The 12,339-nt window shown below is 38.4% G+C and overlaps 1 protein-coding gene across 1 annotated transcript in view; it reads left to right on the top strand.

Annotated features, from left to right (window-relative positions):
- The window catches only part of LOC307213661 (uncharacterized protein), a 28,697-nt gene extending 19,985 nt beyond the window's left edge, over positions 1-8,712 (top strand). The window contains exon 6 of the mRNA XM_079971767.1: positions 8,448-8,712. Within this exon, the coding sequence (XP_079827893.1) occupies positions 8,448-8,504 (57 nt within the window). The 3' untranslated portion in view covers positions 8,505-8,712. The remainder of the gene's footprint in view (positions 1-8,447) is intronic.
- Positions 8,713-12,339: the final 3,627 nt, after the last annotated feature.

Below are 12,339 nucleotides of genomic sequence, written 5' to 3' on the forward strand. Positions count from 1 at the left end.
GGCAAGTCCTAGGCTCTGTGGTTTAACCCACAGCGCCACCCACGTCCTTTGTAATATACATATGGAACAGCAAATACCAACTACACTTTATGCTTTGTTTGCTTACATTTTTGCTTTGCACATTTTTCCAGAGCAACACGGAGATTTCTTGAATCAAGAGACTAGAGATACTTAATATGATTGGAACAGTGAGTTTCTTGGACTAAATCACAGTACACCAAGGCATTTTAGTGCTGTTGCTTTGGCTTTTTTAGTTGCCATTTTTATTCTTGGCTTCTTTTACTGTGATATATATCCTGGTACCAATTTTGATGAAGCCGGTGGTATATATGTATGAACAGGGATGCACAGCATATTGACATCCGGGGCCATCAGTTTCTATACAGAGCCCCCATATGTATAGCTGATGGGTAGCTAATCAAGCAGAGATGCTTTGGATGTTTTGGACTGCAACTCCCACCAGCTCCAGCCAGCATGGTTAATGATAGAGAATGATGGGACTTGTAGTCCTGCCCAACAAATCTAGACAGTGCCATATTGGCTACCTCTGCTTGATCAACTGGATCAAGGACCATGTTTTTATGGCAAACCTAGCCCTCAAGTGGCACATAAAACACTCATTAATCAGGATTAGAAGTTATTTACATAACATAATTACATGGCTCCAATTTTTTAAATAAAAAAAAATGCGATGAAACTCTCTACTTCAAAAAAAAAAAAAAGATTTAAAATACTTTATTAATGGTTTTATACCAAGCACTGTTAAGGGGGAAATATATTTGATTTTCTTAAGTGTGATATAATGTTATATAATTAGCTTCCAATCACAGACAAGGCCCTATTCATCTGGATTAGATGGTATTAGCATAATAGAATTGCTGCTTAAGAAAAAGAAAATGCCGCAAAACACTCAAGGGAGCCTAAATACACCACACAGATATTAATGTAAAATTATAATTAAATTGAAATGATCATAAATTTGCCATACTATCATCATAACATTTCATTAGCCAACATATATTCATTGTAGTGCATGGGCTCAACAAGTTTACACATCACCCACTACAACAATGCCTTGTTTTTCCTGTAACTTCAAAATTATCTTAGAGATTGAATATAGGGCGAAAAGTTGTGTATTATCTCCTTCGGTATCATCATTCCTCTTACCCAGATAGATGCAGTATGACATACAGTGGGACCACAACCTACACAAACTCCACCTATGTGATCACAGCTTTATATGAATTGCCCATAGATAGATAGATAGATAGATAGATAGATAGATAGATAGTGGGTAGGACACCCTGAAAAGTACATTAATTGAACCAATGGTTATCTCCTAGAAGTTACTTAAGGTTTTGTTTAAATTGAGGACCATTGCTTTCCTGTCTATTTCCTCCTGAGTTATTCATTTATTTTCTTACATAAAGAACTGTAAGAACTTGTTCCCACCAGAGGGGATGCGTCTTCATAACATTTTTAATACAATCAAGATTACCGCAGCATAGTCTCTAATTACGCTAATACTAGCCCTCAGAAGACCTAGTAAATTTACAAAGCAAGCAAGCAAAAAGGAACTATGGACCACGATTATAACAGCAGGAATGACAGTTACACAAATGAAACCTTACAAGGTTGGCTCCAGAATGCTGGACTCGAACACCGCTGTCATTTCAAACTTCCAAGAGTGTATTGTTTGGCTTCTACTGACCATTATCACCTTGTGTCTATTTAAATATTGTCTGCATGGGAGATATAAAAATAGTCCACAGAGATCTTTGTGATACTTCAATTTGCAGCTACTCCCATAGCAATAGCTTGCCATTGGAAGACCACAGAAGAGGCTGGCTGCATCTATTTTGGGAAATGGCTCTGTTGCAATGTTTAACACAATAGGGTCACTGTGTAGCACAAGTACTTTGAGACTGTGTGGATGCCCTCCCCAGAATATGATAATTTGGAACAGACAGATGATATGACATCAACTCTGCCATGTTTAATTTTGTAAGGGTGTGATGCAAAATGGAAGCTAAAGTTATGGTTGCTTGAGGATACAAGTAATCACTTCAGCAAGTTTTAACTGTAACTCTTTATTGTGCTTGTACAAAAATAAGATTGTATAGTGGTACCTCGGGTTAAGTACTTAATTCGTTCTGGAGGTCCGTACTTAACCTGAAACTGTTCTTAACCTGAAGCACCACTTTAGCTAATGGGGCCTTCTCCTGCTGCCACGCTGCCGGAGCACAATTTCTGTTCTCATCCTGAAGCAAAGTTCTTTGAAGCATTATTTCTGGGTTAGCGGAGTCTGTAACCTGAAGCATATGTAACCCGAGGTACCACTGTACTCTACACAGAATTCTACTATTTGTTGTATTTTGGATAATTTTTTTAAAAAAAACAGTTAAAAAACAGTTCCCTCTAGCAAGCTGGATACTAGAGGCAGGATATAGTTGTCTGGAAACTGATGTATGTCAACTACTTTCAGTCAGGTCTAACTATAGTTTGCTTTTAATTCAGTGGATCACTTGATATTTTATGATCAAGCATGATAGAAACATTATTTCACATAAATACATTTACGTCAAGAATTTTGAGAATGGTAGGGGATTGTATTGAAAAAGGAGATGCTTTCAGGTGGACTATAATGTGGAATTCAATTCCTCTATTTAATTATCCTATATTTTTAATAGAAGACATAGCAACAGAGTTCACACACCTGACTTTACTGCACAGACGAATGAGCCCAGCTAAAATGTCATTCAACTCTGGTTAGGACACATGACATTGATAGATGAAACTGAAAATTGCCAATTCAAGTTGACCCTTTCTTGATAAAACATGGCTGCTTTGAGCACAAGTGAGATAACTACCTAAATTAGTCATCATTAGAGTCCAGCAAACTCTGGGAAGCTTGACTTTCGGCTTTGGCACAAACCTGAACTATTTTTATTTGCTCTTCAAAAATAAAAGAGAGAGGGTGCTTAAGCAATACAAGTTATTAGCTCTTCTATAGATTTAGTCCACTAGAAATTTGAGATTTCTTTCTGAAAACTCCTTAGTGTAGTAATCCTATACAGAAATCAACCCCACTGAATTCAATGAAATTTACTCCAGATAATTTAGGTAATTTACTCCAGGTAATGTATTTAGAATTGTAGCCTAAGATACAATTTTTTAAAACACATTTTCCCCTTCTCTTTTCTTTCAGTGGTGAGCATTGTATAAGGGACTGCTCACTTCATTTCTGTATAAGCCAATGAAGCTTCTGCAGTATTTTGAGAGCTCTTGATGAGGACCAATAAACATCATTGACTTAGCAGATGATGAATGACTCATAACAAAAGGAATTGGTTTCAGACTGTGCATGACAAATTTCTCTCTCTGGGAGACTCAAATCTAGTCTTGCTAGTTTTAATAGGATTTATCACTGTGCAGACATTACTTTCAGCCATTTTCTGTGCTCATAGGCTATTTACCATTATGGGTTGCTAATACTATTTAGAAAACTATTTGGCTACTACTATTGATCATTTATATGGTACATTTTCTATCTGCATTGCAGTGCTTTCCACTCCTCATTGTGTCTGCCCCTCCATAATAATAAGTGTGACGTAGGTTACTATCATTCCTACATTACAGGCAGTGAACAGAATGTGAGTGATGCTTAGCCTGTATGAATTGACTGTATAGACAAAGTTCATTATAATTACATTTACAAAAAGCAAAAAGAAATCCTACACAAAATACTAAAATTAGTGCTGAGTCAGAAATGTCCCTGGCCCCATTCTGAGGTCAAGAAAAAGAGAATTCTGGCTTCAGAGAAAGGGGAAAATTGCAATATTAGGGGTGACTGAGTTTGGGAGCTTCTGCTGCAAAGTGGTAAAGGCTTGTTTCTTCACCTTTTCCTTTTTATACATCTTTCAGGTAGTTTTCCCACTGTAACATGTAGTAGCAGCACTCTCACTTGCTGGGTCATTTGCAGGGATACCAAAATGCTTGTTTACAAAGCTCTTGTACTACCAACTTTACTGTATGCTTGTGAAATATGGACCACTTATAAACACCATCTCCAACTCCTCAAAAGATTCCATCAATACTGTCTCCGGAAAATTTTACACATCACTTGGGAAGACAGGCAAACTAATGTCAGGGTACTGGAAGAAGCAAAGATCATCAGTGTTGAAGCAATGATTCTTCAACATCAACTTTGTGGGACTCGTCATGCTGTTTGGATGCCTGATTATCGTCTTCCAAAGCAACTACTCTATTCCCAACTCAAGAATGGAAAGCAATATACCGGTGGACAACCAGAAGTTTAAAGACCCTCTCAAGGCAAATCTAAAAAAAAAAAATGTAACGTAAGCACTGATAACTGGGAAACACTAGCCTGTGAGCACTCCAGCTGGAGAACAGATTTTAACAAAGGTTTTCATGGACTTTGAAGTAGCACAAACTCAGGGAGAAAATGAGAAATGCGCTAAGAGTAAGGCATGTTTGGCAAAGCCTCACCGTGATCAACTCCCACCTGGAAACCTATGTCCCCACTGTGGAAGGATGTGTGGATTCAGAATTGGCCTCCACAATCACTTATGGACTCACTGTTAAGCCCATTAATGGAAGACACAATCTTACTTGGCTACGAGTGATCACCATAGAAGAAAGAAGCAGCCCTCTGATCAAAGAGCTGATAGTCCACACAACGACTCCTCTGAAAGGGCACTGAAAGGGCTTCCCCCCAAGAATCCTGAGAGCTGTAGTTTGTTAAGGATGCTGAGGGTTGTCAGGAGACCCCTATTCCCCTCAAAGAGCTACAATTTTCATAGTGGTTTAAAAATCATCACCACCATCATCATAATCCTCAGTCCCTCTTCACAGAAAACTGGGGGTCTCTGAACAAGTCTCAGAACCATTAACTAACAGGAATCTTGAGAGAAAGCTATGTCTGTTTGAAGTATTATGATACTGCTTTAAATGTATAGTGCAGACAAGCTCAATTTTTACCTCCATGACAGAATGCAACATGGGCTGTAAAAACCATGCCTTCACATATGGTAATATTTCTTATCTCCTTGTTTTTGCTATGAAACCTATCAGTGCTTGTACCTTCTGACGGATCACAGATAAGGGATGGGTGGAGGAGGTAGGCATCTAGCTCTACCTCCTGACTTGTCAGGCTCTGCACCTTGACTTTTGACCTACCAGAATCCATTGGCAGGATGGGTGAGACATGCATAGTGCAATCCTGCTTTTGAAAGCACCAGGTGCCATGGCTTTCAGTGCACAACGTTTCACACCATAGGCGAGCGAGTCCCAAAAGCTAGGAGGAAAACCAAAGTGCTTAAATAAAGCAGCTTGGAAAGTCAGAAAGGGCAACCTTCCATTTCATTCAGTATCAAAAATTTAAATAAATTGTGCCTATAGAAATCCTTTACACAATTTTTGTGACAGACTAAAAAGAAGAAGTTAACAGCTGTTATGGCTATAAAAATCTTCCTTTATTATTGGTATACTAATCCCAGGAAGACAAATAAGGCTCAGCACATGCCAGGGATGCAGGCCTTCCAATCATAAATGAAAGATACAAGGCATCAGTAAGGAAACCTATTGGCTGTGTCAATAATCTTTTATTTAGCAACACATGTTGGTAATGTAAACAGCATGGCACTAGATCCCTTTGGTAGGTTTAAATGCTTGGATGTGCAAAGCAAATAATAAAAGTAAATCTTGTCATGTTTGGTTTCATGGCCCTATAAATATGCAATCAGATGTCGGCACAACAGCTTGTAAGTTAACAATATCAAGTTCCCATTTCCAATAAAATGTGGGAAGCATAATGTGTGATTATTTGCTACTTACATTTCTCCAATCTGATTCTATCTGCTGGAGATCTGCTACAAATAAGAAGACAGGAAGAAATACAAAATCAGCCTTTAAAAACAAAACAAAACTTCAGTTTGTAACTAGGGCATGAAGGTGATAACTTTATCCTGAAGTTTCTTCCTTGCATCTGGAAGAGATGGAAGCTCTTCAGATGTTATTTTAACCAGGTCAAAGTAACATATGGAGGATGTGAGTGTCCACACCTGTCTCCAAAGCTCACATCCTCACTTCCCCCACCCTGACCTTCCCAGCTTAAAGGGAAGGTCTTAAGTAGCTCTGAAGGGGAATTCCTTGTGCATTCAGGTGAACCTGCTTAGTAGCATCTAGGTGATCAGAAACCCTGATTGTATGTGGTTCTTGGTCACAGGGAAGGTTCTAGGTTCATTTAGGCAAAGAATCATCTTTCAGACCATTCAATTCAGGAATGAGAGGGCTGAAGCTTGCAGGGATGCGGAGGAATAGAGCAATAGTGCACATTGTACACCTCATCTCTTCTGTGAGTTTCTTTCTTTCAAATGAAATGTGGGTGGGATTATGATGTGGATTTGTAGCTGGTTGATGACTCTCCATCAGCAAGAGTAGGGTGCCACAGGTTTTTGTCCTAGGGCAGGTGTTGTTCAACATCTTTATAAATGATGTCAATGAAGGTCATCAAGTGTGCAGATGACATCAAAATGGGTAGGATAGCTAATACTTTATAAGATTTTTAAAAAGATTTAAGATTGCCTTGATATTATGGGGAATTGACCATAGCTAACAATATGATTTTCAGCAAAGATAAATGCAACAGTCTGCATTTAGGCAGGAAGATGGCTAATACTGCCATCTTGGCTGCTGACAGAGGCTCTATACCACTCACAAGTGCAAGATCATCAGGTATAGCAATTCCTATCACTTCTATCTATGCTGGCGAAATCTGATACAGGTAGGAAATGTGGATTTTCTTCCAGATGTTCAGATCTTAAAAGGTATGTGACCTGTGACAAAAATGTACAAGTCCCACAAACGATGACTGTTAAGGGTCAAGAAATTGCTTCAACCCAATGAACTTTGTTGATAATTTATAATTACATTGCCACACATCTCCTATGCAAAGACAAGTGATAGGAAAATAGGAAGTTCAGAGCTATCAAAAGTGGATGATCCATGAAAGTCTAAATCACAATGAAAACAAAGATAAATTATCTGAAAGAACACGAAATAGTTAGCTGATTTGCGCCCAGGGAAACTGAATGACAAAATACTCCTCCCAAGGGTTTCAAAACCAATTAAATGTTTGTGCATGCCCTGGAGAATAAAATGATGAGGGGAAGAGAATAAAGAATGTGACTTAAAAAAAACCCATCAACTCTCAAAAGATGTGGTGTGGATTAGAAGACTGGAGGGATTTAAGTTTACTGCAGTACACATTTTTTCTTGCTTTGTGTAGACTTTGCTCCATTTTGATCATTTTGATCATTTTGTTCCTCTGTTTGTTTCCCATTCCTTTTGGTTTTAGCAATGATTACCCCATAGCTACAATGTTTCCCATCTTTCTCTCTCTCATTTGAAGAAGAGAATTAAAATTTCACCTCAAGCATTCATGGTTCCAGAGAATTACTTTCTGTGCAAGAAAACAACAAAGAAAAGACTTTTTTTTTACTGAAGACAAGCTTTTATATTTACAGAAATTAAAGTTGCCTTTAGACAATTTGGCATGGAGAGATGGAAGAGGATATGCTAAGCTCATTACCAAAGAAGAAAGCTTCATTAAAATGAATTGTAGCAGCTCAGAAATACATATTTGTTTAACACAATATAGCTTGGTTCTTTCAAAGAGTATTATGGAAATACTGCATTATAGAGGCACAGCCCTGCTCTATTCTCCATGCACTACCCCTACACATGAAGAAGACTCATTACTAGTGCCTTGCAGATGGCAAATATGGGTTCGTCACTAATCACTTTGGAAGGAGGGAGAAAGATCAAGTCTTCTGGAGCTTGGATAACAGAAGTGAAATATTGTTCTATGCGAGGATATGGAAACATCTGTCCTTCATCAAGGAAGAGAAGCTCTTCATGCATTATAACATCCCTTTAAAAAGCACACTCATCTTGCCAAGATATAAACCCATATATTTTTATCCCTGAGATTAATTTAAAATGTATTTATAGAGACATCATTTCTTAAAACTTACATTGCTGAAGATACTAAATGTAATTCTTTCCTGTTTAAAAATAATAACCTTATTTGACTCCATGGATGTAATTTCTTATTAAAGTCTGCTGAAAATTCACCATATGAAATTATGAGGAGTTTTCTTTTAAGGACATCTGTTCCATTCATCTTAGAAAGGAAAAATGACTCAGGAGATGAAAGGGGTATCTCTTCTTTCTTTCTTTTAGAAAGTACCATATTTTCAAATAGGACAGCTAGGCATACGCTAACTTTAAAATGGTTTGAGGCTCTCCATGGACATCTAGCTAGTTTCTGTGAGAACAGGATGCTGGACTAGATGGGCCATTAGTCTGATCCAGCAGAGGCTGTTCTTATGCTCTTATGTGCATTGTCTTCTCCTTACTCCTAGGTATACAGCATGAGGACAATGCAGCAGAAGAAATCCAAGGGTGCAGAATCCTATTAGCCTGACCAAACAATACATTCTTTGACCATCCAGTGACCAAGGACTGTACTGACAACTAAACAGCAGCCACCCTTTGGGAGGGATCAGCAATACAGAATAACCCTAGTTTCACTTGAATATCATGGCTAGATTTTCTTCAGCTCACTTAGTGTTGGTATTATGGCTAGAATTATTTATTTTTGCTTTTTTTTTTGTTCAACCATTTAGAGACCACTTTATCCTTTGTCTCTAAGCAGTGTACCAGTGTGATTAAAATGATACAATAAAAGTAAAAAATAAATTAGAACTAACCAGAAAAATCAGAAAACTTCCTTTATTTATTTCAACAGAAAATGCCATTTCTAAAATTAGTGATGTCACTATGGCTATTAGTGATGTCACTATTAGTGATGTCACTATGGCTGCATTCCACTGTCATCTGGGAAGATTTACTGGGTCCATTCAGAGGCAGTGTTAGAAGAACATAAGCAACATTCTGAACTGTATGGGTCCTAGACTAGACAGGTCTCTATGAGATGAGAAACACACACACACACAGAGAGAGAGAGAGAGAGAGAGAGAGAGAGAGAGAGAACTTGTGCAGTAAAACTAGGGCTTGTAGTTTCAGAGAAGAACAAATCTCCTCATGTGACATGAGCTGCATTCAGGCAGCATTTTATTCAGACTTCCTTACCTATTCAATTCCACATTTCATGTGGAATAAAAGCTACCTCTGGAAATTAAGTCAAATCTAGCAGAAGTTTTGCACTTATTTTTGTGTTGTTTCAAAAAAAAATAAAAATTTAAAAATCCATTTGCATCCCTGTTAACTTAGAAAATAATGGCAGCTTTGCATTATAATTTTCCAGCAGTTTTCATGATCATGCCACAGCCGCTCATGTGATGAAATTTGGGGTGGTATCCTGGCAAACAGTTCTTTCCTGCTGTTTAAAATTAAGCATGACATGGCAGTACATTGATCAAAAAACCATAAATGCATAATACAGTGGTACTGCAGAGTAAAAGGAATATTCAGTATTATGCATGCATGTTCTCTCTTGTGCAGACATGAGTCATGTCTGCCAGAAGCCCTCTTCAGAAGGTTTTTCCAGGATTCTACGATGCACAGGGAGGTTCCATGAGTCTAAGATCTTTCCCACTTCAAACAATAACCCTTTAATTTGTGCCCCCTTTCCATGTTTAGTGTTTAGCACAACTTCAGGATAGCAAAGAGCTGCAAGGTGTCAGATTATCAGCCATTCAGTATTTCTGTTGGTCCCATATGTTCATTTGCTTAGTTAAAAAGAACCATCCTATCTCAGTGATTGCTTTGTTTGTTTGCTGTTTGTTTGCTGTTGTTTTTGCATATATACACACTTGTGTGTCCTCAAAGACCGTTGCATGCACCTTTCTGTTTCCCTTTTTTAAATCTTGAGTCTAAACAGACTCCAGTGCATTAAGTGAATTCATGACTGCTGTGAGAGAACCTCATAAAAACGTTCTTACTTTCATGCCATGAGCGCCTTTAGGAAACTGATGTCTAATTGCCTTTTTCTAGAAGTCATAGGCCTGCAAGTGCCAGGCATTTCTGAAAAATCAAACCCTAATTTGCTATTCAATCATTCCTACCAATCTTACCACTTGCCCAGGCAACTTCGAACACTTTCCTCCCTCATACATTTCATATTCCAGTTTATTTCTTTGAAGTTGAATTTCTTGGGCATTCCCCGACAGTGTTTCTAATCTCTCACAGTCTCTTTGAAGTATTTCTCTTCTGGCTAGGTTTTGCTTCTCCATCCAATTTAATATCTTTTTGCAATTTTCTTTATTAGGGTGAACCAGACATTCAGAAGCTCCAGCCCTACAATGAGGTGCGCACGGTTAGATTATGAGGCTCTGTCAGTAAACACGTTGAAGCAACTAAAATATAGTCTTATAGACACCGAGTGTTAACGAAGACATAACATGTAGCTGTCACCAGCAATCTATCACAATTTTATGCCATCTTCTTTGATTCCCTGATTTTGCCATTTGTTTTAATGAGAACTTAAGCTCAACAATCGTAATTATTTTTAGGAACATTAATTGCAGATATAAATAAAGTCTGAACAGTAATGAGGTAATCTACACTTGTTTGCTGATGGGTAGGAAAGCAATGAAAACTAATGGGCCACAAGGCTAATGGACACAAATCAAAGAAGCTGCTGTATATGCAGGAAGAGACCTGCACTCATGGAAAAAGTGCCCGATTATGGAAATTACCAAGAGTGATGCTCCCACATAGACATAAAGCAAAGCATTTGGGAAAATAGGAAATCATTATCAGTTACTCTACTAGCGAACTCAGATGGTTAATACCCTTATCAGTTTGGAAGCAAAATGGGGTTTCTCAATACTTGAGGGGCTCTTAAGAAAAGTCACCGTAGATTTATACAGCAATCCTCTATGTATGCATTTTAGTTCAATTATGATTATATTTATATTATTTACCGTATATCTCACCTTTCCCCCCTGACACAGTCTCAAGGTGCCTTATAGATCAAATAGAAACAGCTAAAACATAGGAGGCAAAGCAATAATTAAAAAAATCAATTAAACAATATTTTATATCTATATCTATATCTATATCTATATCTATATCATCTATATCATCTATATCATCTATATCATCTATATCATCTATATCTATATCTATATCCTATTGAAACATATAAAATATAGATCATTACAATAAAGCCACTTCTGAGCTCGAGGGGGGGGTTGCGGGCCACCCCCTCCCTACACACGTGGGGGCTGGTTTTAGCCCCCGCGAGAAGAGGGAATCCCCGGGCGTGTCTGCAACCCGGCCCACCAATCGGCGGGCAGGGGAGCCGTGGCCTAGCACATTTAAGGCCAGCATGCCCGGGGACCGCCCTCTTTGCCCCGTTCCTGCTGTCCGGTTTTATAGATCATTACAATAAAAGCATCATAGCACCAGCCCTTAAAAACAAAACGGTTCCCAAAAGCCTTTTGGAACAGGAAAGTTTCTACCTCCTGGTAGAAATACAACAAGGAAGAAGCCAGCCTAATTTCTCTAGGAAGGGTTTTCTCAAGACTGGAAGGAGCCACTGAGAAAGCCCAATTGAACTCAATAGGCCTCACACCCAGGTAAATAGGTGCAGCGTTACTATTTAAAGGAGTAAGTTTCATTGAACCCAGTGAGACTTACGCAGTAGAGACGGACAGGATTACATTTTAAAGCTGCAATTTACTTTAAAAACAAACAAACAAACCCATTTATTCAAAAGTTACAATACAGTTACAATACAATGTATTTTCAATCAATATATCCCCTCCACAGACACTTCTGTGATGATGGTGGCATTAAAATACCCTGTTCTTCCTCAATAAAAGAGAAAAACGGAGACCAGATCATATCAAAAGTATCTTTTTGTGGAATTTACCTGAACTCAGCTGGAATTACTTTGGAGTAGGCATGAAAAGGACTGCATTGTTAAGTTCTGTGTCATACATCAGGGATAGCCAACATGGTGCCCTCCAACGGTTTCTGGATTGCAAGTTCTATCATTCTTGGATCACTGGCCATGCAGGCTGGGACTGGTGGGAGTTCCAACAACAAGGGGGAGGGGTACCATGTTTGCTACCTCTGCCACCCAAGGTAGGCCGAAATGAAAGACAAGGGAACCGCCCCCCCCATACACACAATTCTCCTTCCTGCTTCTTCCACAAATTGGTAGCTTTTTAGAACACTCTCTATATAAAGTGTTTTCTTCTGCACACTGGGAAAAAATAGTAACAATCACCTCAAAAAGTAAATAAAATAATAACAGCCTCAAGAGGTTTGGGACATTTTCAG

This window comes from Podarcis cretensis, assembly GCF_951804945.1.
Source record: "Podarcis cretensis genome assembly, chromosome: 3".
In the NCBI taxonomy this organism is placed as follows: Eukaryota; Metazoa; Chordata; class Lepidosauria; order Squamata; family Lacertidae; genus Podarcis; species Podarcis cretensis.